Below are 27,894 nucleotides of genomic sequence, written 5' to 3' on the forward strand. Positions count from 1 at the left end.
ATATGACGATGTATATATCATCCTGACAGGTGTAGGCTTCGCGATGGCTGTGTTGTCTCAATGCTATTCTGGTATTACAACACGATCTATGCGGTGTAATATATAGGTGAATATTACCCTGGCCGGTGTGGGCTATAAGACGATCTATGCCGTGTAATATAGAGGTGTATATAACCCTGACAGGTGTGGGATATAACACGATCTAAGCGGTGTAATGTGTTGTCTCAATGGCATTTTGGTACTACATAACCATCTATGCAGTGTAATATATAGGTATGTCACCCCGACAAGTGTGGGCTACGCGATGGCCGTGTTGTCCCTGATTGCATTCTGGTACATGTACTACAACACGATCTATGCGGTGTAATAAGGGTTTATATCACCCTGACAGGTGTGGGCTACAAGACGAGCTATGCGGTGTAATAATTATATTGGTGTATATCACCCCGACAGGTGTGGGCTACGCGATGGCCGTGTTGTCCCTGGTGGTATTCTGGTACTACAACACAATACAGGGGTGGGCTCTGTACTACCTGGTCATGTCCTGTCAGACCACATTGCCTTGGTCACTGTGTGGTCAGTGGTGGAACACCCCCAGCTGTACAGACTTCTCCACCGCCTTCAAATCTGGTCACGGTAACCATGACAACACCTCCGTCCTTGCTACTAACGCTTCTTCTGATTGGTACAATGCCACCAACGTCATCGCTGGAGGTAACTTGTTTGGAAGTACGATGTAGTTGTTTGAAGTGAAATATGATAGGCGTCTCTCTTCCTTGACATTATACTACGTGCGCATAATTCATATCTCTCTGGCACACAGACACACTGACACACTGACACAGACATAGACACACGCACACGCGCACACACACACACACACACACACACACACACACACACACACACACACACACGCGCGCGCGCACTCACGCAAACACGCACGCTTGTACCCCCACCCCATCCCCCCCACACACACACATACACACACTTACACACACACACAAACACTTACATACACACACACACACACACACACACACACACACACACACACACACACACACACACACACACACACACACACACACACTCCTACACAGAAATGGTAACTGAGGACCGGTGATAAAGGAAGTGACGGGGGTAGAAAGGACGCCTAACTGTGTCACTTTTGTCATTCTGGTACAGCGGTCATGTTGAATATGACGTCAGCGCCGACCAACATGACGGAGGTGAAGCAAGTGTCGTCAGCAGAAGAGTTCTGGCAGTGAGTTTTTTTCTTTCTTTACTTGTTTTCTTTGGCTTTTAACGTGTGTGTGCACGATTTTATTAATTATCTTGTTAAGAACTGAACATGCGAGATAATGTGCTTGAGAACCACACAGCTCTTGAAGCCAGTGATCGATTGACGGCTATGTTTTTTCTGTCCCTCGCAGTCAGTGGTTAAAGCACGGCCATGTTTTTCCTGTTATGTTGTTCCTGTCATGTAATTCCTGTCATGTTTTCCGGTCATGTGTTTCCTGGCATGTGTATCCTGTCAAGTGGTTCATGTCATGTTGTTCCTGTCATGTTTTTCCGGTTATGCTGTTCCTGTCACGTGTTTCCGGTCATGTCTTTTCCTGGCATGTGTATTCTGTCATGTTTTTCTTGTCATGTGTTTTCTTTCACGTTGTTCCTGTCGCGTGCTTCCTCTCATGTTGTTCCTGTCGTGTATTTGCTGTCATGTGATTTTGATTTTGATTTTTTTTTTTTTACATCATAATGCTACCTGTGCCCACAGACACAACGTGCTGCGGGTGTCAGGCGGATTGCACGAGCCCGGCGAATTGGTGTGGTACCTGGTGGTGGCGCTGGGCGCGGCCACCCTCTTCCTCTTCCTGGCGCTGGTCAAGGGCGTGAAGAGCAGCGGCAAGGTTGTGTACGTGACGGCCATCGCCCCTTACGTGGTGCTGACCATTCTGCTGGTCAGGGGCGCCACGCTGCCCGGGGCGGTGGACGGCATCCTCTTCTACCTCACGCCGGACTTCTCTCGTCTGCTGGACCCGCAGGTGGGTGTCTCCTCAGTCCAACCTGCGCGCGCCAACGCCCCTGAGATATGCACAGTGGAACCCCCTTCTTAAGACCTCCAACAAAATCTGAGAAAATCAGGTCTTACTTAAACGGGAGGGAGTCTTAAAACGGAGATAAATGAGCAGATGCTAAGAACAGAATCTCTGGGGAACCGCTGCCGAACTGCAGAAGACTGCTGACTTCATGTGGCAGCCACCGACCTGCGGACATGAATATCGAACGCAGAGGAAGAAAAATAATGAACAGAATGTTTGGAAAAGTAAGGTCTTAAAAGGGAGGATGTCAAATGGGGGGGGGTCTTAAAACTGAGGGGGTTCCACTGTATCCCCCAGTGACCTACATTCTGGCACTATGGGTACCGCTTCTTTATGGCTTGGGCTGAGTTGCACCAAGCAAAAGTGGGTGCCACCTAACCGGGTGAGTACAAACCGCGGAGTCTGATTCGTAGAAACCACAACAATTCTGAAAACCAACGTAGCTGGTTCACACCCGGTTGGTAACTTTCTCGTGCAACTCGGCCCAGGTGTGGGTGTCGGTGTTGTGTGGCTGCCAGTCTAACCTGCCCTCTTGATTTGTCCCCCACATGTGGGGCTGTTGCAGGTGTGGGTGGAGGCGGTGCTACAGGTGTTTTATTCCCTGGGGCCGGCATGGGGCGGGGTCCCCACTATGTCCTCCTACAACAAGTTCAACAACAACTGCCTTAGGTTCGTTCTGCTTCCCCCTGCTAGGCACGGGTGATGAAACAGTGCTGCTAATGGACTCGCTGTGACAGAGTTAACGAATTTTGGAAATAACTCTGTTGGGATGGTATACGTTGTAAAAGGGTGACTTCTCTTGCTTTCAGTGAGGTCAGCTTTCTACACGTTGTCCTTGTCCACGTGTTTCACTATGACACCCATCGCTAGTGACCGGCCTATTACTGATGTAACATGGGAAAGTTTGACTCACTAAAAGCAAGAGTATTCAATATTTCACAACCAATAGCCTACAATCCTGACAGAGTTATTTCCTAACCACGTAGAGACAGCTGGGTTGTCCTGACAACCGGGGTCGACGGTGGTTGGACGAACGATGTTTGGCAGAAAGATCTGACAGGTTTGGCATGAGTTGTTTTGAAAACTTCAGTGGATAAAAAAAAAGTGTTGGCTGTGTGCTTGTTTTGCTGACAACTTACGTTTTGATTCATCCTGATGACATTGCTGTAAGAACGCAGACAGCATTGAAGTCAACCTGTTCACCCTGCTGTCCAGTCGTACCAGTGCGGGCTGAATGTTGCGTGTATAGCAAGCCAGCCACTGAGGTTGAAACTGCACAATTGACACGGCCGCAGTGTCAATGGTAGCGACAAACCGACCAATCAGAGACATGAAGTGTCAATTTTCTGGTCTCTGATTGGTCGTTGTCAATGCGGTTGCCACTGCCGTGGTCAATCCAGCGAAGTGTTGAACTAGCGAATGACTCATTCAAGTGGTGCTCATTCAAGTGGTGTGTGTGTGTGTGTGTGTGTGTGTGTGTGTGTGTGTGTGACAGGGTGACACAGTAGTTCCCCTTTCGCGGCAGCTGCTCTGCAATAACGGAGTTGTCTCCCGTGTGCAGGGACTCGATCATCCTGACCTTTGTGTGCGAGGGAACCAGCATCTTTGGCGGCTTCGCCATCTTCGCTGTGCTGGGCTACATGGCACGTGAGACAGGGCTGGCCATAGACAAGGTCGTGTCTTCAGGTGTGTGAGCCGTGTGTGTGTGTGTGTGCGCGTGTGCGTGTGTGTGTGTGTGTGTGTTTGTTTGTTTGTTTGTGTGTGTATACTGTGTGTGCGTGTGTACTCGCCCGGAACAGACAGGAGTGGAAGTCATTTGTTGCTGCCCTACATGCTAACCAGCATAACGGGCAGTAAGTATGTGTGTGTGTGTGTGTGTGTGTGTGTGTGTGTGTGTGTGCGTGCACGTGCGTCAGTGCGTGCGTGGGCGTGCGTGCGTGCATGCGTGCGTGCATTCGTGCGTGTGTGAGTGTGTGTGTGTCACCTGTGTGTGTGTGTGTGTGTGTGTGTGAGTGTGTGAGTGTGTGTGTGTGTCATCTGTGTGTGTGTGTGTGTATGTGTGTGCGTGTGTGTGTGTGTGTGTGTGTGTGTTCGGATTAGAAAATAAAAGTGACCGAATGTGTGTACAGTCAATGCATTCAGTTCACAAGTCATAGGATGGTTTCAGGGAAGACTTTAAATCGTACGTTGTGTTGCTGTGTACTGTCACAGGCGAGAGACAAGTTACGTATTTGTGTGATGATAAAATGTACACTCTTCAAAAAAAGTTAAGGATCGGTTGAAAAAACGGATCTAATTATAAAAAAATTGCCAACAAATTAAACATCGACATAATAATTAAAAGATTAATGTGTTTGAATTAACAAATGAACAATGAGACTTGACCTAGAATTTTGTTTGGCAGGCAGAGTTATTTCCCTTTGTGGGACTTCTCAAAAGCTTCTGCATTTTGGAAGAAAAAGGGTGTTTTTTTATAGCCCCATGAAATTTGCGGAACGCATGCCAGGGCAAAAGTTTGTGATGCACGTGCTACAACAGGGTCCTGGCTATGAACATCGCTCACCAGCTTGTGTTTAAAGGTTGACACGCTGACACAATTATGCACAGTAGCAACATGCCCCCACGAAGAAAACTGAGCGATTTGGATAGAGGAAGGGCAATAGGATGGCTACAAGACGGTGTTGCTGCCAGGCAAATGGCCCAGAGGCTTGCAGTGGCTCCCTCTGTCATCATCAGACTAAAACAGAGATTCCAAGCAACTGGAAGAGTGCAGGAGCGACAACGTTCTGGTCGGCCCAGAGTCACCACACAAAGAGAGGATCGCTTCATTCAGAGGCAGGCCATGCAACAAAGAATGGCTTCGGCAAACAACATTAGGCAACGCCTATAAGGTACCACCAACACTGTTGTTAGTGGTCAGACGATTCGAAACCGCTTACACAACCTGATCCACTACATGCGCCAACGATGTGTTGAATGCCTGGCACACGCGTTATTGACACTGATTCACATTGTTGTGAATTCCATTTTCGAGGGTTGTCACGTTTGACACACTCTAGCTAAATGGTCGCTGCCTCGTTCGATCTTTGCTTTGTTTGTCATTGCTCATTGGTTGTTCAATTATATAAAAAAAACAATTAAATGAAAGAATTCGGTCTTGTCTGTTTTGTGTGGCGTGCTTGCAAAATAGTGATCCTTAACTTTTTTTGTAGAGTGCATGTGTGTGTGTGTAAACAGGTCCGGGCCTGGCATTCATCGTGTACCCAGAGGCCATCTCCCGCCTGCCCATTCCCCAGCTTTGGGCCGTCCTCTTCTTCATCATGATGTTCACACTCTGCTGTGACAGCCAGGTTAGCACGTGCAGTCTGTTCAATGGCTCTCATCGCACTGAGGCAAAGAGAATCCACCCGTTTCCGGGGGGTTGTTACATTTAGTCAAGTTATGACTAAATGTTTTAACATAGAGGGGGGAATCGAGACGAGGGTCGTGGTGTATGTGTGTGTGTGCGTGCGTGCGTGCGTGTAGTGCGATTCAGACCAAAGTACTGGACCGATCTTTATGAAATTTGACGTGAGAGTTCCTGGGTATGATATCCCCATACGTCTTTTTCATTTTTTTGATAAATGTCTTTGATGACGTCATATCCGGCTTTTCGTGAAAGTTGAGGCGGCACTGTCACGCCCTCATTTTTCAACCAAATTGGTTGAAATTTTGGTCAAGTTATGTTCGACGAAGCCCGGACTTCGGTATTGCATTTCAGCTTGGTGGCTTAAAAATTAATTAATGACTTTGGTCATTAAAAATCTGAAAATTGTAAAAAAAATATGTTTTTTACAAAACGATCCAAATTTACGTTTATCTTATTCTCCATCATTTGCTGATTCCAAAAACATATAAATATGATATATTTGGATTAAAAACAAGCTCTGAAAATTAAATATATAAAAATTATTATCAAAATTAAATTTTCGAAATCTATTTAAAAACACTTTCATCTTATTTCTTGTCGGTTCCTGATTCCAAAAACATATAGATATGATATGTTTGGATTAAAAACACGCTCAGAAAGTTAAAACGAAGAGAGGTACAGAAAAGCGTGCTATCCTTCCCAGCGCAACTACTACCCCGCTCTTCTTGTCAATTTCACTGCCTATGCCGTGAGCGGTGGACTGACGATGCTACGAGTATACGGTCTTGCTGCGTTGCATTGCGTTCAGTTTCATTCTGTGAGTTCGACAGCTACTTGACTAAATGTTGTATTTTCGCCTTACGCGACTTGTTTTTGTTTTGTTGTTGTTTATTGTGGTGTGGGTTGTGTGTTTTAAATTTTTTTTGTATAGTAATTACAGGTTTTTGTCGTTAATAAAAATATTGTGTGACTTTGGCTCAGCTTTGTTTGGCTGTAGTTATGGATTTGTGATGGCCAGGTATTCCTGCTTTTATCACACTAAGGAAGAGATAATGAAGCTTTTTCCTTTGCTTCTGTACATTTTAAGTCAATGCTGAGTTTGTCGTCAAAAATATGCAACCTTGCTACGGGTTTCTTTGGTTGAAGCTGTAGATCTGTGGCTGTAAGCTTTGTGATGCACCTGTCGAGAAATGGAACCATCGTTCTGTTATTTCTTTGTGTCACTGCTTTTCTCCTTCGAGTGAGGTTTTGTACAATCATGCTAACTATCAGCAGTGCCTACTACTGCTCGCTTCACAAACCTCCTGCTGGCTAAGGCAGTCCATCATTATTACGTACATTTTTCCAAGACATTGTTTTTACATACCTTCGTGTGACTACATTTTTTTCAAGACATTATTACCACAGATTTTTACAATGATTGCATACATTTCTCCAAGACTGTTGTGTTATGTTTCAGCTTACTGTTGTGTGATATCATCAGCTGGCTGTTGTGTGACATTTGAGTTTACTATTGTGTGATGTTTCAGCTGACGGTTGTGTGGATGTTTCACCTGTGTTTGTGTGATGTTTCACCTGTGTTTGAGTGGATGTTTCACCTGTGTTTGTGTGATGTTTCAGCTGACGGTTGTGTGGATGTTTCACCTGTGTTTGTGTGGATGTTTCACCTGTGTTTGAGTGGATGTTTCACCTGTGTTTGTGTGGATGTTTCACCTGTGTTTGTGTGGATGTTTCACCTGTGTTTGTGTGGATGTTTCACCTGTGTTTGTGTAATGTTTTAGCTGTGTTTGTGTGATGTTTCAGCTGTGTTTGTGTGATGTTTCAGCTGTGTTTGTGTGATGTTTCACCTGTGTTTGTGTGGATGTTTCACCTGTGTTTGTGTGGATATTTCACCTGTGTTTGTGTGGATGTTTCACCTGTGCTTGTGTGGATGTTTCAGCTGTGTTTGTACTGTGTGATGTTTCACCTGTGTTTGTGTGATGTTTCACCTGTGTTTGTGTGATGTTTCACCTGTGTTTGTGTGATGTTTCAGCTCATCCTGAACTCAGGTCAAAATGAGTTCGGCTCATTCTCTCCCTGACAGGATGCCTTGAGTTTCCTTGTCTGGCAAGGAAACCGATTTTTTTTAAAAACATATTTAGAGCTTTTTGTAATGTATTATTGATATAAGCAGATTCGCGATCGTTGATAATGATTTTTCATGGTGTTTTGTAATTTTTAAATTACAAAGGAATTGATAATGTAAGACAGTTTCAAGCGAGCTATTTTTCGCGGCTGTATTTACTGTGTAAACAACTCTAAATATGGCAAAAGTGTCACGTGATAATCAACCGTTTGGTTTCGGCGCTCACTGGAGCAGACGATTTTTTCTGTAACCAGTTGACAGTGATGAAACCATATATTACGGTCTCCTTCCGGCAGCAGTCCCAAAATTTCGACTTGTTTTGACCTTAGAATGATGTCTTTATCATAACTGTGAAGAACAGAACCGGAGATCACTGTCGAAGTCGGCCAATCTGCAATCAATTTCGTCTCGCGAACACTGATCTCAAATTTAGATCAGTGCTCGCGAAAAACATATGGGAGATAACTCTGTATTCTTATTTTGATAGATTCGTGTAGGACTGTTGCGTCCGGTCAGAGAGGCAACTGGCAATAGCCGTGGAGCGATGCTTGTCAGAATGGTCACTGTGTTGTGTGGTTGTTTCACCTGTGTTTGTGTGATGTTTCACCTGTGTTTGTGTGATGTTTCACCTGTGTTTGTGTGATGTTTCAGCTTGCTACTGGAGAGTGTGTGCTCACAGTTCTGATTGACCGCTATCCCAGAACTCTTACTCGTCGCCGAATGTTGGTCAGCGCCATTTTCTGTGTCGTCTGCTTCCTCTTTGGCCTGCCCTTCGTCACTCAGGTTGCTGACGTCATTCATTGCGTCATTAGCACACATTTCTAAACCTTAGTGAAGATCGTGTAAATAAAAATTCCACACGGATTTCGATTGGATGGATTATATTTGCATGTTAAGAATTGAAATGTTAGTCTGCTTAAGTATTTATGTTAAACTACTCGCTCATTATGTATTACAAACATCGAAGTTTTCTGTTCAATAACCACTCAAAAGTTAGGTTAATTGGAGCTGCTGCTATGATTTTATTTTGTTTCTATGGTTACTATGTGTAAACGTGATGAGTGTTTTCTGGCAATACTTGTAAAATGCTAGTATGCGGTTTAGAGTTTCGCTAGTTGAACAAGTTCTCCTTTCTTATAATTAGTGTTTATTTGTTTGTTTGTTGTTCAATATTTTGTTAACGTCTTGTGTTGACTGTGACGCAGGGAGGGATTTACATTTTTCAACTGGTGGACTGGTTCATCGCCACCCTCAGTGTCCTGCTCATCAGCCTCCTCCAGTGTATCGTCATCGCCTGGGTCTATGGTACGTATGACGTCACTCATCATCATTTGCATCTGGATCATCAAGTGTGTCGTATTGGCCTGGGTCTATGTTACGTATGACGTCACTCAGCATCAGCAGCATCGAGTGTGTCGTCATAACCTGGGTCTTTGGTACGGATGACGTCACTCATCATCATAATGACTTCTCAATCGCATCTTTCAAGCGAGTGTGCTCGATTCTCTCACTTACCGAAGGAACAAAGAGGTAATGGAACATTTCAAAATTAACCGTTTCACCACTTATGTTACACAGAAGTAGACATACAGACAGACAGACAAACAAACAAGTCGCGTAAGGCGAAAATACAATATTTAGTCAGGTAACTGTCGAACTCACAGAATGAAACTGAACGCAATGCCATTTTTCAGCAAAACCGTATACTCGTAGCATCGTCAGTCCACCGCTCATGGCAAAGGCAGTGAAATTGACAAGAAGAGCAGGGTAGTAGTTGCGCTAAGAAGGATAGCACGCTTTTCTGTACCTCTCTTTGTTTTAACTTTGTGAGCGTGTTTTTAATCCAAACATATCATATCTATATGTTTTTGGAATCAGGAACCGACAAGGAATAAGATGAAAGTGTTTTTAAATTGATTTCGACAATTTAATTTTGATAATAATTTTTATATATTTAATTTTCAGAGCTTGTTTTTAATCCGAATATAACATATTTATATGTTTTTAGAATCAGCAAATGATGGAGAATAAGATAAACGTAAATTTGGATCGTTTTATAAATTTTTATTTTTTTTTTACAATTTTCAGATTTTTAATGACCAAAGTCATTAATTAATTTTTAAGCCACCAAGCTGAAATGCAATACCGAAGTCCGGGCTTCGTCGAAGATTACTTGACCAAAATTTCAACCAATTTGGTTGAAAAATGAGGGCGTGACAGTGCCGCCTCAACTTTCATGAAAAGCCGGATATGACGTCATCAAAGACATTTATCAAAAAAATGAAAAAAACGTTCGGGGATTTCATACCCAGGAACTCTCATGTCAAATTTCATAAAGATCGGTCCAGTAGTTTAGTCTGAATCGCTCTACACACACACACAGACACACACACACACGCACACACACACGCACATACACCACGACCCTCGTTTCGATTCCCCCTCGATGTTAAAATATTTAGTCAAAACTTGACTAAATATAAAAAAAATATTTAGTCAAAACTTGACTAAATATAAAAAGACAGACAGACAGAGTACTCACATACTGCGTTTTTTTACATTTAGTCAAGTTATGACTAAATGTTTTAACATCGAGGGGGGAATCGAGACGAGGGTCGTGGTGTATGTGTGTGTGTGTGTGTGTGCGTGCGTGTAGAGCGATTCAGACCAAACTACTGGACCGATCTTTATGAAATTTGACATGAGAGTTCCTGGGTATGATAGCCTCAGACGTTTTTTCATTTTTTTGATAAATGTCTTTGATGACGTCATATCCGGCTTTTCGTGAAAGTTGAGGCGGCACTGTCACGCCCTCATTTTTCAACCAAATTGGTTCAAATTTTGGTCAAGTAATGTTCGACGAAGCCCGGACTTCGGTATTGCATTTCAGCGTGGTGGCTTAAAAATTAATTAATGACTTTGGTCATTAAAAATCTAAAAATTGTAAAAAAAAAATTTTTTTTTTATAAAACGATCCAAATTTACGTTCATCTTATTTTCCATCATTTGCTGATTCCAATAACATATAAATATGTTATATTTGGATTAACAACAAGCTCTGAAAATTAAATATATAAAAATTATTATCAAAATTAAATTTTTCAAATCAATTTAAAAACACTTCCATCTTATTCCTTGTCGGTTCCTGATTCCAAAAACATATAGATATGATATGTTTGGATTAAAACACGCTCAGAAAGTTAAAACGAAGAGAGGTACAGAAAAGCGTGCTATCCTTCCCAGCGCAACTACTACCCCGCTCTTCTTGTCAATTTCACTGCCTATGCCGTGAGCGGTGGACTGACGATGCTACGAGTATACGGTCTTGCTGCGTTGCATTGCGTTCAGTTTCATTCTGTGAGTTCGACAGCTACTTGACTAAATGTTGTATTTTCGCCTTACGCGACTTGTTTTGGTTTCCTTAAATGTCGTTCGTGCTTGTAACGGTAATGCTGTGTGTTCACCACTACCATACTCCCTCCTCTGACGTATATATGTACGTATAAATGTGACTGGTGTTCAGGTGCAGACCGATTCGGAGCAGACATCGAAATGATGCTCGGGAGAAGACCACCCATGTACATGAAGATTCTCTGGTGCTTCGTCACTCCGCTTGTCCTTCTGGTCAGTGCCCAGCCATACAGAGAGAGGGGGGAGAGAGGGGGAGAAAGAGAGAGACAGAGACAGAGACAGAGAGGGGGGAGAGAGAGAGAGGGGGAGAGACGGGGGGAGAGAGGAAAGAGAGAGAGAGGGGGGAGAGAAAGAGAGAGGGGGAGAGAGGGGGAGAGAGGAAAGAGAGAGAGAGGGAGAGAGAGGGGGAGAAGGGGGAGAGAGAGGGAGAGAGAGGGAGAAAGGGAGAGGGTGATAGAGAGGTAGGGAGAGAGAGAGAGGAGGGGGGGGGGGGGGGGGGGGGTAGGAAGACAGAGGGAAAGACAGAGAAAGACAGAATCAAAGAGAGAAAGAGACACGGAGACAGAGGCAGACAGAAAGAGAGAGAGAGAGGGGGGGGGGGAGACAGACAGACAGACAACAGAGAGAGTGAGAGAGGGAGGGGGTGAGAAAGAGGGACAGAGAGACAGACAGACAGAAAGAGAGAGCGAGAAAGAGAAAGACAGACAGACAAAGAGAGAGGGGTATAAAAAAGAAAATTGCTCCTTTGTCCCTTCTTTTTTTAAACTCACCCTACCCACTAACTCCCCCTTGTGGTGTAACCTTGTTATCCCTTTCCAACACACCCTGCCCACCAACCCCCATCCCCTCCCCATTGTGGTGTAACCTTGTTCTCCCTTTCTAACACACCCTGCCCACTAACTCCCCCTTGTGGTGTAACCTTGTTATCCCTTTCTAACACACCCTGCCCACTAACTCCCCCTTATGGTGTATAAAGCGCTTTGAACTTCGGATAAGGCGCTATATAAATAAAGAGAATAATAAAAATAATAAAATAATAACCTTGTTATCCCTTTCTAACACACCCTGCCCACTAACTCCCCCTTGTGGTGTAACCTTGTTATCCCTTTCTAACACACCCTGCCCACTAACTCCCCCTTGTGGTGTAACCTTGTTATCCCTTTCTAACACACCCTGCCCACTAACTCCCCCTTGTGGTGTAACCTTGTTATCCCTTTCTAACACACCCTGCCCGCTAACTCCCCCTTGTGGTGTAACCTTGTTATCCCTTTCTAACACACCCTGCCCACTAACTCCCCCTTATGGTGTATAAAGCGCTTTGAACTTCGGATAAGGCGCTATATAAATAAAGAGAATAATAAAAATAATAAAATAATAACCTTGTTATCCCTTTCTAACACACCCTGCCCACTAACTCCCCCTTGTGGTGTAACCTTGTTATCCCTTTCTAACACACCCTGCCCACTAACTCCCCCTTGTTGTGTAACCTTGTTATCCCTTTCTAACACACCCTGCCAACTAACTCCCCCTTGTGGTGTAACCTTGTTATCCCTTTCCAACAGACCTTGCCCACTAACTCCCCCGTGTGGTGTAACCTTGTTATCCCTTCCCTTTCTAACACACCCTGCCCACTAACTCCCCCTTGTGGTGTAACCTTGTTATCCCTTTCCTTTCTAACACACCCTGCCCACTAACTCCCCCTTGTGGTGTAACCTTGTTATCTTTTCCCTTTCTAACACACCCTTCCCACTAACTCCCCCTTGTGGTGTAACCTTGTTATCCCTTTCCTTTCTAACACACCCTGCCCACTAACCCCCCCTTGTTGTGTAACCTTGTTATCCCTTCCCTTTCTAACACACCCTGCCCACTAACTCCCCTTGTGATGTAACCTTGTTATCCCTTTCCTTTCTAACACACCCTGCCCACTAACTCCCCCTTGTGGTGTAACCTTGTTATCCCTTTCCTTTCTAACACACCCTGCCCACTAACTCCCCCTTGTTGTGTAACCTTGTTATCCCTTTCCAACACACCCTGCCCACCAACCCCCATCCCCTCCCCCTTGTGGTGTAACCTTGTTATCCCTTTCTAACACACCCTGCCCGCTAACCCCCCCTTGTGGTGTAACCTTGTTATCCCTTTCCTTTCTAACACACCCTGCCCACTAACTCCCCCTTATGGTGTATAAAGCGCTTTGAACTTCGGATAAGGCGCTATATAAATAAAGAGAATAATACAAATAATAAAATAATAACCTTGTTATCCCTTTCTAACACACCCTGCCCGCTAACTCCCCCTTGTGGTGTAACCTTGTTATCCCTTTCTAACACACCCTGCCCACTAACTCCCCCTTGTGGTGTAACCTTCTTATCCCTTTCCTTTCTAACACACCCTGCCCACTAACTCCCCCTTGTGGTGTAACCTTGTTATCCTTTACCTTTCTAACACACCCTACCCACTAACTCCCCCTTGTGGTGTAACCTTGTTATCCCTTTCCTTTCTAACACACCCTGCCCACTAACCCCCCCTTGTGGTGTAACCTTGTTATCCCTTTCCTTTCTAACACACCCTACCCACTAACTCCCCCTTGTGGTGTAACCTTGTTATCCTTTCCCTTTCTAACACACCCTGCCCACTAACTCCCCCTTGTGGTGTAACCTTGTTATCCCTTCCCTTTCTAACACACCCTGCCCACTAACTCCCCCTTGTGGTGTAACCTTGTTATCCCTTCCCTTTCTAACACACCCTGCCCACTAACCCCCCCTTGTTGTGTAACCTTGTTATCCCTTCCCTTTCTAACACACCCTGCCCACTAACCCCCCGTTGTGGTGTAACCTTGTTATCCCTTCCCTTTCTAACACACCCTGCCCACTAACCCCCCCTTGTTGTGTAACCTTGTTATCCCTTTCTAACACACCCTGCCCACTAACCCCCCCTTGTTGTGTAACCTTGTTATCCCTTTCTAACACACCCTGCCCACTAACTCCCCCTTGTGGTGTAACCTTGTTATCCCTTTCTAACACACCCTGCCCACTAACTCCCCCTTGTTGTGTAACCTTGTTATCCCTTTCTAACACACCCTGCCCACTAACTCCCCCTTGTGGTGTAACCTTGTTATCCCTTTCTAACACACCCTGCCCACTAACTCCCCCTTGTGGTGTAACCTTGTTATCCCTTTCTAACACACCCTGCCCACCAACCCCCATCCCCTCCCCCTTCTGGGGTAACCTTCAGGTCTGGACCTAGTGTTTGAGAGGAAGGGGCGTCCACAATGAGGTTAAATAAGCATTTGAAAAGGGTATTTTGGGGTTTCTCCTTGAGAAATAGGTGCATTTGCCTATTAAAGAGGGCTGCGCTTCCTGAACCCAGGGCCGAGGTGCACGAACCAAAAGTGGGTGCCACCCAAACGGGAGAGAACAAACCGCAGGGTCTGATTCGCTGAAATCACAACAAATCTCAATTTCAACCAATCGAACACCGCGGCTGGCCCCCAACCGGTTGGTAACTTTCTCGTGCCCCTCGGCCCTGACCCCCCCCCCCCCCTTCCCCCCGATCCAGCTCTGACGTTGTTCTCCATGACGTGAGTGCAGGTGTTGCTGGTGGTGACGCCGATGGAGTACCGGCCTCCCACCTACGGCGACTACCACTATGACGTGTGGGGCAACGTGTTTGGCTGGACAGTCGCCCTCGTCTCCTTCATCCCCATCCCCCTCGTGGCCATGCACCAGCTGTACAAAGCCAAGGGCTCTCTGCTGCAGGTGTGAATGGTGTTTACCTGTGATTACCTGTATTACCTGAGTTACCTGTGTCCATCCCCCTAGTGGCCATACATTAGCTGTACACAGCCAAGAGCTCGCTGCTACAGGTATGTTTGGTGTTTACCTGTGTAACCTGCAACCTGTGTTCATCTCCCTCGTGGCCATGCACCAGCTCTACACAGCTAAGGGTTCGCTGCTACAGGTGTGTATGGTGTTTACCTGTGTTACCTGTGTTCATCTCCCCCGTGACCATGCACCAGCTGTACACAGCCAAGGGCTCGCTGCTACTGGTATGTTTGGTGTTTATCTGTGTAACCTGTGTTCATCTCCCTCGTGGCCATGCACCAGCTGTACACAGCCAGGCCTCTGCTACAGGTTTGTATGATGTTTACCTGTGTAATCTGTGTCCATCTCCCTCCCCCTACTTTAGTTAGGTCTGTGTGGTTGAACCCAGGATATGGGCAAAGAGTACAAGAGTTACAATGGGAATATGTCCGGTTAGAATGTCCTATTCCTCTAAAAATATAGTTGATCTTCTGAAACAAGAGTTTACACCGTATGAAAATCAGTATTACCTGAGAGTTCCCATGCCCGTTGTGACCTTTTGCCCTTGTATTCTGGCTGGCAGAGACTGAGGAAGACGACACAGCCAGACAAGAACTGGGGGCCGCCAGGACGGAAGGAACGGATCTTGTACCGCAAAGAGACCGCTCAGAGACCTCCGCGTCAGCACTGGACTGACATCATTCGTCGTTGATGACGTCAGGTGCACAACCATCGGTGACGTAGAGACCGATGTCACAGTGAAGCCATGCATTCAACTGTGAAATACTCTTTTCTCTTTCTTCTGCTTCTTCCTTTGGAGGATGGTTTAATCGCGTCATGTGACGGCATGGGTAATCATGTACTTGCTTTTCCATGAGAAAGAAAGGTATGTGACAAAAGTCACATCTCCCGCAATGACACTGCTGTTTGATCTGAACAAGTATTTTGCTGTGGGTCGATCACGTCACTTGTTGCTGTCTGTATTTGAATAAAAAAGGGCAGTAAGAAGTTTGGTTGACGGTTACAAGTCCAAGATTTTGTGTTATTGCGGTTGATATTGAAGTTACCGCAGGCATTTCTGTTCATTCGCAAACAATTTCAGAATTTATCTATGCTTATTATTAGATATTATGCAAATGTGCCTTACTATCACAAAAACAAGAGAACTTGAAGGCGGCAAGTCTTGCTGTGGGATTAATTAACGCAGGGAATCTGTACAAGATGTCCTGTCAGTCGCGGTTTACATTTTGCCACTTTCGCTTTTGTTTGGTGGAGGACTCGGCGTTTGTGACTGACAAGCTTACCTCACCACTATAGTCACTGATACGTATGGAACGCCAAAACTGAATTTTTATCCGGTAAAATGATTGAGCCAATCAAATGCAGAAATACCAAGTAAAAAGTCAGTTTCGGCGCACATGGGGGCATTTTTTACACGGTAGTTTGATTAGCTAATGACGGCGCTTTCTGCTTGGTAAAAATCTACCGAGTATCTCAAGCACTCATTGGCCCAAATACTACCGGTATTTTTACGAGAGCCAATCCGATGCAGAGACGATTTTACCGGTGTCACGAACTGAAAACTCTGCCTGAACAATCCTCATTGCGGTCAATGCGCATGCGCTAACATGGGGAGATTAATCAGGTCGTGAACAACCTAACCCTAATCCTAACCCTAACCCATGGTTCGTTCGGTCAAAGGGTCGCATTTTTTAAGTCCAAGATTGGTGCATGCGCATTGACCGCAATGAGAAGGATTGTTCAGCAGAGGTTTCAGTTCGTGACACCGGGTTAAAAGTCAGTTTTGGCGTTCCATAGATACAATCTCTGACTACATCAACAACACGTGAGCAAGCTTTGTTGACAAATGCAGGCTGTCCATAATGTAGTGGCACCGAGTTACCATTTTTAATCTAGTGAAGCTGAAAGTTCACAGTACAATGTTTCATCAGGACAACATTTTACTCAGCACAGAGCAACTTCAACTTGAAGTTTCAGCATAGCTGTAAAAGGAGAAAGTTACCATCAATGCTCTTCAGTTTGATATGTACACCTATATTGGAGGACATTAGGTATCGCGTAGAGAAGTTTAATCGTGTATAGAAGTGAATAGATTGTAGAGCTGAACCAGAGGCCACTGCGTGAATGCCGTACCTTCTGACAATAATAACAATAACAGCATTTTATTGTCCATTAAAATATTACATAAAAATGGAAATTTTTCTTCGGCACACCCTGTCTGCCTGTAAACGATGATATCAACAATTGTATAGGACGACACACATAAAACATAAAACATAAAAGGGATACAATCAAATATGATTTTGCACTATGTAAATTTACCCTCTCATATCACAGGAGTTGGGTTTCACAGCCGAGTAATCACATTACAAATATTTCCCACACACCTTCACATGTACACATTGTTTGTTTTTTTCCCAGCCGACCAGCCTCTACGTGATGCGAGAAGAATTTAAAATGGTGACTGCAGAAGGCAGGAATGACTTTTTAAACTGGTTTTTGCGTGCCAAAGGGACCTTATAACGTTTACATGAAGGGAGAATTTCGAAACAGGGGTTGAGAGGATGGATCGGATCACGGACAATTTTGAGAGCTTTCCGCTTAATGGCAGCTTCGTAGAGACTGGTCAGCTGTCGTTGGGGTTGCCCAACAAGCTTGCTAGCCGTCGCAACAATGCGGTGGAGTTTAGCTTTGTTTTTAACATTTGTGGTACCATACCATGTCACAATGTTAAAAGTCAGTATGCTTTCAATCAAACTGCGATACACAAGTTCCATAACACTTTGATTGACATTAAAATATTTAAGCTTCCTGAGAAGAAAAAGTCGCTGCTGAGCTTTCTTATAAACAGCATGAACATGATCACTAAAAGTCAGCTTATTGTCAATTGAAACCCCAAGATATTTGAAGGTTTCCACAAGTTCAACTTCCTTGTCGCTTATTCTCACTTTTTGGGGACCACAATTATCACTCTTTCCTCCAAAAATCATTTCTTTTGTTTTGTCTACATTCAACTGCAAGAAACTGGACTTGAACCATTCATTCAGAAGATCAACTTGGGTAAAATACTTTGACAAAGTTTCGTCGTCCTTCAGACGCCCAACGAGGGCCATGTCGTCTGCATATTTAATGAGGGCTAGAACTGGATCATTTAAAAGCATGTTGTTTGTGTAAATGGAAAAAAGGACAGGAGAGAGAACACAACCTTGTGGGGCCCCGGTGTTTAAAACAACTTCGTCTGAAAGCACAGAATGACCAAACAACATCTCCAACAATTATAGAGTTAGAATTATCAAACCACAAAAGTGTGATGAAGGCATGTTTGATCTTGCTTTTGTGTGATTATTTTGATGCTGCGACTGTTTCAACACACGGGACAAGCAGGTTTAACGTTAAAAACATAATGCGCGCTCGCAGCACGTGCAAGTGGAGCAGGAGAAATCTGATGTGTGAGATGTGTTCACTAATGCATTAGCAACCAAAAGAGACCATGGCACCCTTGGTGCCAGTCTCACTTTTGAAACAGCCAGAATGCCAAGACTGACACCACGAAAATGCCAGGTCGATTTAAAGCAGGGGATGATCCAGAAGCGCTGGCATGTGCTTTAAACGTGCACATGTCAACAGCTTATCACCTTCAGCAATGTTCTGTTCACATTAGAAGCACTGCAGTGGGCGGGGATGTAGCTCAGTCGGTAGCGCGCTGGATTTGTATCCAGTTGGCCGCTGTCAGCGTGAGTTCGTCCCCACGTTCGGCGAGAGATTTATTTCTCAGAGTCAACTTTGTGTGCAGACTCTCCTCGGTGTCCGAACACCCCCGTGTGTACACGCAAGCACAAGACCAAGTGCGCACGAAAAAGATCCTGTAATCCATGTCCGAGTTCGGTGGGTTATAGAAACACGAAAATACCCAGCATGCTTCCTCCGAAAACGGCATATGGCTGCCTAAATGGCGGGGTAAAAAACGGTCATACACGTAAAATTCCACTCGTGCAAAAACACGAGTGTACGTGGGAGTTTCAGCCCACGAACGCAGAAGAAGAAGAAGAAGAAGCACTGCAGTTATGCAACGCGGTGGATTATTCGCATTACCTCAATAAGAAAAGATCGCAATTTCCTGCCACAACGTCTTCGAGATCGATTCAATCCAGCCACTGACACTACCAGGAACATCATTGGAAGCCACCAGTGTCCGATCAGTGGCCAGAGAGCGCGATGAAGACTGACTGAGCGATACCTACAATACTTCGTTAACGTTAAACCTGCTTGTCCCGTGTGTTGAAACAGTCGCAGCATCAAAATAATCACACAACAGTTAGGTCAAACATGCCTTCTTCAAACTTTTGTGGTTTGATAATTTTAACTCTATAATTGTTCGAGATTTTGTTAATTAAACATTGCAGAATTTTTTCGCGTTTCTTTTGTTGCTCGGTTTATATCGGATTATTATCCGATGACGATGTAATTGCTCAAGATGTTTTTGCACACAACTCCAGAAACGTTGCATGATATTTTTTATTTTTTTAAATTTTATTTTTTACTTGTTATGAAAGTTGAATTTTTGTTGTTGATAAAAAGGACCTGGCGTTTGTAAAGTTTTGTGTTTAATGGCCGAGGTTTTGTAGTCATTTCCCCTTTTTTCATCCTCAAGATTTTGTCTGACTGAAAATCTTTTTTGAAAGCGGCCAACCAACCAACCAACAACAAAAACACAAAAAAAACTATCATAAAAAAGCTAAATAAGATGCGAACGAACGTCTTTATGGTTTCACCAGCTAAGTGCCATAGTTGTGTACATATTCAGGGTGAAGTTTAAAAAAACTGCTTCTGTTTAAAATCTTGACTGGATTCTTGCTGAAATTGTCTTCCATAAATAATTCACAATGAAACGGGCTTGCAAACATCCCTGCATCTGGTATCAAAAGCAGAGAGCACCAATCTCATCAACAGCAGTAGACCTACCCAGGCTATTCAGTGTTGGTGTGCATACCGGTTTACACAGGAATAAATGTATGTGTTAATCGTGAAATACATTCCACATTTATCTTCGCCATCCTTCCAAAATACCTTGTTTGAATAGCTGGACATAATTTACCTTAAAGTTAGCTTGCATAAATGCAGCTGCACATCATTTGCATAAATGAAGCTGAACATCATTTGCATAAATACAGATGAACAGCACAGTGGCTGAAGAACATGTTCCAAATAACTTTTCACACAGGGTTGATGGTTTGAGTGGTGAAGAGTTTTGTAATATTCTGTTTTGATATTTCATGAAAAATCTGTGATCTTTTATGCATTTGTATGTGCGTAGCAATTGTTTTTATTTGACTTTTTGTTTATGTTTGTGTGTGTATAAGCTGCCAATGCTTATAAAATAGAGAAAATTCAACTTAGCATTTTTCCGTTTCTGAAACTTGATACTGAAGCTCATTATCAGTGTGTGCATGTTTGTGTAACATCATGGGAGTGTGTGTGTGTGTGTGTGCATGTGATAGAACGTGTTTGTCTATCGGAGAGAGAGAGAGAGTCTATGCGAGAGAGAGAGAGAGAGAGAGAGAGAGAGAGTCTATGCGAGAGAGAGAGAGTTGTGTGTTTGATGTGTGTTCATACAGCAAGTTGAAGCAACTGATCTGCACGCCAAACAGAGCTGAAAGGCTGCACTAACACACCTGAACCATCATAGAATCAATGCTTACAGATACCAAGGAAAACCAAGGAGAGGACAGAACAAAAGTCATAAGACAAGATCACTGTCCACACATTCACTTTATTGTGCTGTGAACATCACAGAGCCCAGCAGGTACTGCAGTTCAACCCTCTATCACACACACACAACGCACACTGACTGCACCCACATACACACCAACACTCATGTTTCTCAAAGCCCTAGTCCACACACACACACAGACATCAAGGACGACAAGGACAACAAGCTAACAACTGATGGCTTACAGCTGAACCAGGTACAAATGAAGCCAAGTGCTAAGCTAGAAGGATGGAAACTTGTTCTCAAAAAGGAAAAAACACCTCAGCATACAACTTTGTTTCACTGAAGAACTGAAAACAAACAAAACTCCAAGCTGCTGGGTGCCATGAACGAGAAAGGATAATTAATTCTTTCTTTATTTGGTGTTTAACGTCGTTTTCAACCACAAAGGGTTATATCGCGATGGGGAAAGGGGGAAGATGGCATAGAGCCACTTGTCAATTGTTTCTTGTTCACAAAAGGCTTTTAAAGCACTAATCAAAAATTTGCTCCAGGGGCTTGCAACGTAGTACAATATATTACCTTACTGGGAGAATGCAAGTTTCCAGTACAAAGGACTTAACATTTCTTACATACTGCTTGACTAAAATCTTTACAAAAATTGACTATATTCTATACAAGAAACACTTAACAAGGGTAAAAGGAGAAACAAAATCCCTTAGTCGCCTCTTACGACATGCTGGGGAGCATCGGGTAAATTCTTCCCCCTAACCCGCGGGGGGTGGATAATTAATTACATTTTAAACAAGAACATAAGTATCCACAAGCTATAAACCAGAATCAATTAACAGCAAAAAAGTCACAGCTACACACAAAAATTACCTAAACGGACAATAAAGGTATACTTTTTGGTGCTACCACAACAGGACTGCCTTGTGAACGTCAGCAAAGATATCAGAACCTCAACTCAGAAAAAGCATCAGAATAACCTGATGGACACTTGCTAGCAGCTCTGACTTTGCAGGTGTTACAAGAAACCCAACACTTCAAGTGTTCAAGATTTCAGTACGCAGAGAAATATGTCTTTACTCTATTTAATGGTCTACGTAGCCAATGTCTGCACATGAAAACCTCACAGAAACCATTCATAACCCTATAAGTCTCTAAATATTTGTAGGTAGTGCAGTCTACGTATTCTATTTTGACAAGAACTATTCCACTCAACAACTTGAGAATCAAACAGTACATGAACAAAATAACCAGAACTGCTATCTTTGTCAACAGACACATACACCTCTCTTGCAAAAATCACTCACTCCAAAAAATGACATCACATAAGGTCAGAAATATACACGACAGCATTTTTCCTCTTTAGGGAAGACACGCCTGTATAACCATTCAGAGCAGCACTCTTCCACACGCACACATTTACCCCACGTTCAAGATTACATCTATGCCGACACCTAATGCCAAACTTGCCCCAACCTTGCCTGGCCCTCCTGACTCACTTTAGTTTCAGTCAACAAAAAAACCCAAAAAAATAAAATTCAACAAAAGTCAGAAAAAGTAACCTCTGTATACAGAAACAAATGGACATATATACTCAAATGTTCCCTGCTCACTACAATGAATTAAAGTCTTTTCATGAAACCGTTGTCACACAAACAAAGCTGCTATTTCACCAAATATGTATAATTTCAAAAAATAACACTAAAAATAACACTTGTATTTCAATTTTTACTGCTATGACAGAACCACTTATGTATATTTTCAAAAGAAAACACTGAAAATGTAACAAATGCTCGTATTTCACTGCTGTAACAGGACAACTTATTCCATTTTTGGAGCAAAACAGACAGACAAAAAAAGACGACGCAACAGAAGCAGAACCAGGAGGGACAGAACAGGCCGCGATGTGAGTGTAGCCGGTGGGTGGTTTAAGCTGTTTTAGCGCGAATGGCGGCACGCTTGCCGGTAACCGCCTGGAAACCGGTTTTGATGGAGGCGACAGAGCAGCGAGAGCCACACGTTTCACACTGGAGGAAGAAGAGACGCGTGTCTTTCTGCAGGATGGTGCATCTTGAACACACGGCCAGTACCGTGTAACTGGCCTTGATACGGAACGATCCAAGGGGGGCAATCTCAGTCATCTGACAGAGGGAAATCCAAACGCAATCCGCTTTGTTCGATTTTATGGGCTTGGACGATAGAGAAAAATAAGAAAAGCAAAAGCTGGAGTCCAGTCTGGACAAAACTGCTATCAAGAACGCAGAATTGATTTTTTTGTGAGTTTTTTTTTGCCGTAAGCGCCGTGTCGAGCTAAAACTGAAGTTGCGGCACAATTTCGCTTCTCGCACATCTGATGCTTGTTGACATGCATCAACGAAGGGGCCTCACTCTGGAAGAGTTTCCTGCTCCGATAAACATGGCGCTTACGGCAAACAAAAAACTCAGAAAAAAATCAATTCTGCGTTCTTGATAGCAGTTTCGTCCAGACTGGACTCCAGCTTTTGCTTTTCTTATTTTTCTCTATCGTCCAAGCCCATAAAATCGAACAAAGCGGATTGCGTTTGGATTTCCCTCTTTCAGATGACTGAGATTGCCCCCCTTGGATCGTTCCGTATCAAGGCCAGTTACACGGTACTGGCCGTGTGTTCATTGGGGATCTCATCAGTCATGACAGAGTAGATCGATCAGCCTCAATGTAGAACGCCATACCAATTAAGCGAGGAATGATGAAGGGTATCGTTGTTATTAGGGATAACTTAACTACACATGCACTTCGCTACGTTCATCACAGTCAGAAGCAAAGCTGTCAAGTTGTTTCATCATGGATAGCTAAACTACACATGCACTTCGCTACGTTCATCACAGTCAGTAGCAAAGCTGTCAAGTTGTTTCATCAGGGATAGCTAAACTACACAAGTACACCTCGCGACGTTCATCGTAGTCTGTAGCAAAGTTGTCAGCTTGTTTCTTCAGGCATCACTTAACTACACATGTACACTTCGCTACGTTCACCGCAGTCTGTAGCAACGCTGTCAGCTTGTTTCGTCAGGCATCACCTAACTACACATGTACATTTAAATAGTGCCATTTACCGTTTTGTCTGTCTATCAGCGTCGACCCTTATTCATATGCATGTTTATTTGCGTGTTTATTTATTTCTCACAGTAACGTTCATAATTGTGTGATATATGTGCACTCAAATGGCGAAAGAACACAGTTCTTCGTGAATTGTTTTATTTTATTTACGAAGAGTCCCCCTGATGTCAACTCAACTCAACTCAACTCAAATTTTATTGGCTTCAATTTCCACATAGAAGAATTTGTCTTGCGCTTGGGATTAAGACATTGGCAGAAAGTAAGAGTATAACATATAAAAACAGCATTCATATCACATTTCATGTATCACACACAGTAATCACTAGTATAGGCCTAGGCCTACAAATATCACATTTGTCCCTGTATCATACATGCAAATAAATAGTATCACATTTTCCACGTATCACACACAATATATACATTACATAACATACAGCAAGTTTCCATCTCCCGCGCCCCCCCCCCCTCCCACACATACATATCCTCGCACGTGCGTCGACTCCATACAAATGACATCATCAGTCCATTACCGCCATGGTTAGTACATATTTCACTTGTACATGTATACAAAAGTACAATGTATATATTCAGTCATGATTACTTGTTTGCACGAGGTTGTTTTACAAACTTGTAGGTTAAGGTTTCATGAATATCTTACAGATTTTCTAACAGTAAGTCTGAGCTGCGAGCTGCGGGTTGTGATCGTTTTCATGATTTTGTTAATAAAGACTGCAAAATAAATTAAAGTGTTGATATTTCATGCCAACTTACTATCACAGGGTTTTCCAGTCATTTTCTGTGTACGGGGGAGTAACGAGCCGGGGGAGTAGCGATACGGGGGAGTAACGAGCCGGGGGAGTAGCGAGCCGGGAGAGTAGCGATACGGGGGAGTAACGAGCTGATCCCACAAGGGGATACATGTACTCTACATATGCGTAAGGGACCAGGAGAAGGGTGTCTGTGTCGCATATTGTCAAAGTGTCACACTGAAAAAAATTCTTTTTGATTTGTGCGTCCTTTATATTCATTATTTTGCTTTTCACAGTTCTGAACGTGGGGAAAGCATTGCATGTATAAAAGACATACAAAATAACACAGGGACCAGTTGGGAGGCTTTGGTGATTCAGTCCAACATGAATGGTGCAGGCATCTTACCGTGACTTAACATGATCCCCCTTTCTCACTGAAAACATCTTCCTTCGTTTTGTGTCCTTTATATTTCATTAGTTTGCTTTTCGCAGTTCTGAAGTATAGGTATAACACTTAATTTTTAAAAGATATACAGGAGAACATAGGGACCTGTTGGAATGCAAAGAGAGGGGTTGAAGATGCTAACGCAGATTGACCTAATGGTCAGTCATTTAGACACAGCTAGTAACCCCGCTATATAAAAATGGATGTAAGTGTGTGTGTGTGTGTGTGTGTGTGTGTGTGTGTGTGTGTGTGTGTGTGTGTGTGTGTGTGTGTGTGTGTGTGTGTGTGCGGTGTGTGTGAGTGTGTGTGTGTGTGTGTGTGTGTGTGTGTGTCTGTGTGTGTCTGTGTGTGTCTGTGTGTGTGTCTGTTTGTCTGTAGTCGCCAAACCTCATAGATGGTAAGAGGCAGGAACAAGATAGTGTGCATGCACACAGCCTAGGAGCCGCAGATGTACACCTGGGTTTCAGTTTCTTGATTCACTGTTTCCTTTCTCAGACTATGAACCTCCCCATTATTGAATACAACCTACATTATTCAAGACCAGTGCAGCGTCTACAGTTCACCTGTCGCAAGCACATAATGCCAGTGATATTAGAGACTCGATCTCTATTGCTCCTATGAGAAGAAGAAATGAAACAAGAAAACATTAACCGGACAGTTCAGGAAACGTCTAGAAACAAAAGGTGGTAACTCTTACTTTGTTATTCAAACAAAGGAGGTAACTCTGGCTTTCATAAAATATAGGTTTCAGTCGCGTGTACAACAGCGGTGCGCGCTGTTAAGTACCTTTTTCTAAGCGTCTTTTCTCACATTGGCTTCTCGTCATAAAGGTAGCTCGATAGGGTGCAGCTAGTTCTTTACGCATAAATAACAAACAAAGCGTGACCAGTGGTGACATAGACAGTGGAAAACTTTCTGACACGCGATGGTAAAAATGTGTCCTTGCCGCTTCAGTTGCGCTTCACTGAGGCAGCACAAAAGGCGCTTTGCTCCCCCAACCCCCAAACCCCCGCCACCTCACCCCTCCGCCACACTTTTTTTTTACCTGCTTTTGCCCTCTGTGTCAGCCAGCACTGGGTCACAGACGGTGTCTACTGCTGTAGGACTGTCACGTCGCTACATCATGAGCAAGTCAGTTGGCCAGACATTACTTCTTTGGCACCACCAGCCAGCCATTTAGCAAGACAACACTTCTGTGTCATCATCAGCCAGCCAGTTAGCCAGACATCACCTCTGTGACATCATCAGCCAGCCATTTAGCCAGACATCACTTCTATGACATCATCAGCCAGCCAGTTAGCCAGTTAGCCAGACAACACTTCTGTGACATCATCAGCCAGCTAGTTAGCCAGACATGACTTCTGTGACATCATCAGCCAGCCAGTTAGGCAGACAACACTTCTGTGACATCATCAGCCAGCTAGTTAGCCAGACATCACTTCTGTGACATCGTCAGCCAGCCAGTTAGGCAGACATCACTTCTGTGACATCATCAGCCAGCTAGTTAGCCAGACAACACTTCTGTGACATCATCTGCCTGCTAGTTAGCCAGACATCACTTCTGTGACATCATCAGCCAGCCAGTTAGGCAGACAACTCTTCTGTGACATCATCAGCGAGCTAGTTAGCCAGACATCACTTCTGTGTCATCATCAGCCAGCCAGTTAGCAAGACAACACTTCTGTGACATCATCAGCCAGCTAGTTAGCCAGACATCACTTCTGTGACATCATCAGCCAGCCAGTTAGGCAGACAACACTTCTGTGACATCATCAGCCAACTAGTTAGCCAGACATCACTTCTGTGACATCATCAGCCAGTCAGTTAGCCAGACAACACTTCCTTGTCATCAGCAGCCAGCCAGTTAGCCAGACAACGACTTCTTTGTCATCAGCAGCCAGCCAGTTAGCCAGACAACACTTCTTTGTCGTCAGCAGCCTGCCGGTTAGCCAGACAACACTTCTTTGTCATCAGCAGCCAGCCGGTTAACCAGACAACACTTCCTTTTCATCAGCAGCCAGCCGTTTAGCCAGACAACGTCTTCTTTGTCATCAGCAGCCAGCCAGTTAGCCAGACAACACTTCTTTGTCATCAGCAGCCAGCCGGTTAGCCAGACAACGTCTTCTTTGTCATCAGCAGCCAGCCAGTTAGCCAGACAACACTTCCTTGTCATCAGCAGCCAGCCAGTTAGCCAGACAACACTTCCTTGTCATCAGCAGCCAGCCGGTTAGCCAGAGAACACTTCCTTGTCATCAGCAGCCAGTCAGTTAGCCAGACAACACTTCCTTGTCATCAGCAGCCAGCCAGTTAGCCAGACAACACTTCCTTGTCATCAGCAGCCAGCCAGTTAGCCAGACAACATTTTCTTGTCATCATCAGCCAGCCGGTTAGCCAGACAACGACTTCTTTGTCATCATCAGCCAGCCAGTTAGCCAGACAACACTTCCTTGTCATCAGCAGCCAGCCAGTTAGCCAGACAACACTTCCTTGTCATCAGCAGCCAGCCGGTTAGCCAGACAACGACTTCTTTGTCATCATCAGCCAGCCAGTTAGCCAGACAACACTTCCTTGTCATCAGCAGCCAGCCAGTTAGCCAGACAACACTTCCTTGTCATCAGCAGCCAGCCAGTTAGCCAGACAACACTTCTTTGTCATCAGCAGCCAGCCGGTTAGCCAGACAACACTTCCTTGTCATCAGCAGCCAGCCAGTTAGCCAGACAACACTTCTTTGTCATCAGCAGCCAGCCAGCCAGACAACGACTTCTTTGTCATCATCAGCCAGCCAGTTAGCCAGACAACACTTCCTTGTCATCAGCAGCCAGTCAGTTAGCCAGACAACACTTCTTTGTCATCAGCAGCCAGCCGGTTAGCCAGCCAGGACAACAATACGTCCTTGTCATTTACAACACTGTGCAGGTACGTGAGTGTTAGTCTTTGTGTTTTAAAGCCCCATTCCGCCTCACGGGATGTTTACAAAACGATGGAATCTGTTAATGAAAACACCACTACTCACC

General features: G+C 44.2%; 2 protein-coding genes across 2 annotated transcripts in view; both read left to right on the plus strand.

The window, feature by feature from the left end:
* Positions 1-20,273, plus strand: part of LOC138972185 (sodium- and chloride-dependent glycine transporter 1-like) — a 48,248-nt gene extending 27,975 nt beyond the window's left edge. Inside the window, exons 4-14 of the mRNA XM_070344933.1 lie at positions 454-714; positions 1,189-1,267; positions 1,781-2,048; positions 2,671-2,774; positions 3,667-3,791; positions 5,343-5,455; positions 8,291-8,422; positions 8,845-8,944; positions 11,163-11,263; positions 14,638-14,805; positions 15,434-20,273. Coding sequence (XP_070201034.1) covers positions 454-714; positions 1,189-1,267; positions 1,781-2,048; positions 2,671-2,774; positions 3,667-3,791; positions 5,343-5,455; positions 8,291-8,422; positions 8,845-8,944; positions 11,163-11,263; positions 14,638-14,805; positions 15,434-15,562 — 1,580 coding nt within the window. The 3' untranslated portion in view covers positions 15,563-20,273. The remainder of the gene's footprint in view (positions 1-453; positions 715-1,188; positions 1,268-1,780; positions 2,049-2,670; positions 2,775-3,666; positions 3,792-5,342; positions 5,456-8,290; positions 8,423-8,844; positions 8,945-11,162; positions 11,264-14,637; positions 14,806-15,433) is intronic.
* A 5,626-nt stretch (positions 20,274-25,899) lies between these two features.
* The window catches only part of LOC138972173 (sodium- and chloride-dependent glycine transporter 2-like), a 38,951-nt gene continuing 36,956 nt past the window's right edge, over positions 25,900-27,894 (plus strand). Inside the window, exon 1 of the mRNA XM_070344923.1 lies at positions 25,900-27,796. The gene's annotated coding sequence lies outside the window, so the exon portion shown is untranslated. The remainder of the gene's footprint in view (positions 27,797-27,894) is intronic.

The sequence above is a fragment of the Littorina saxatilis genome, linkage group LG1 (assembly GCF_037325665.1).
Source record: "Littorina saxatilis isolate snail1 linkage group LG1, US_GU_Lsax_2.0, whole genome shotgun sequence".
Lineage (NCBI taxonomy): Eukaryota > Metazoa > Mollusca > Gastropoda > Littorinimorpha > Littorinidae > Littorina > Littorina saxatilis.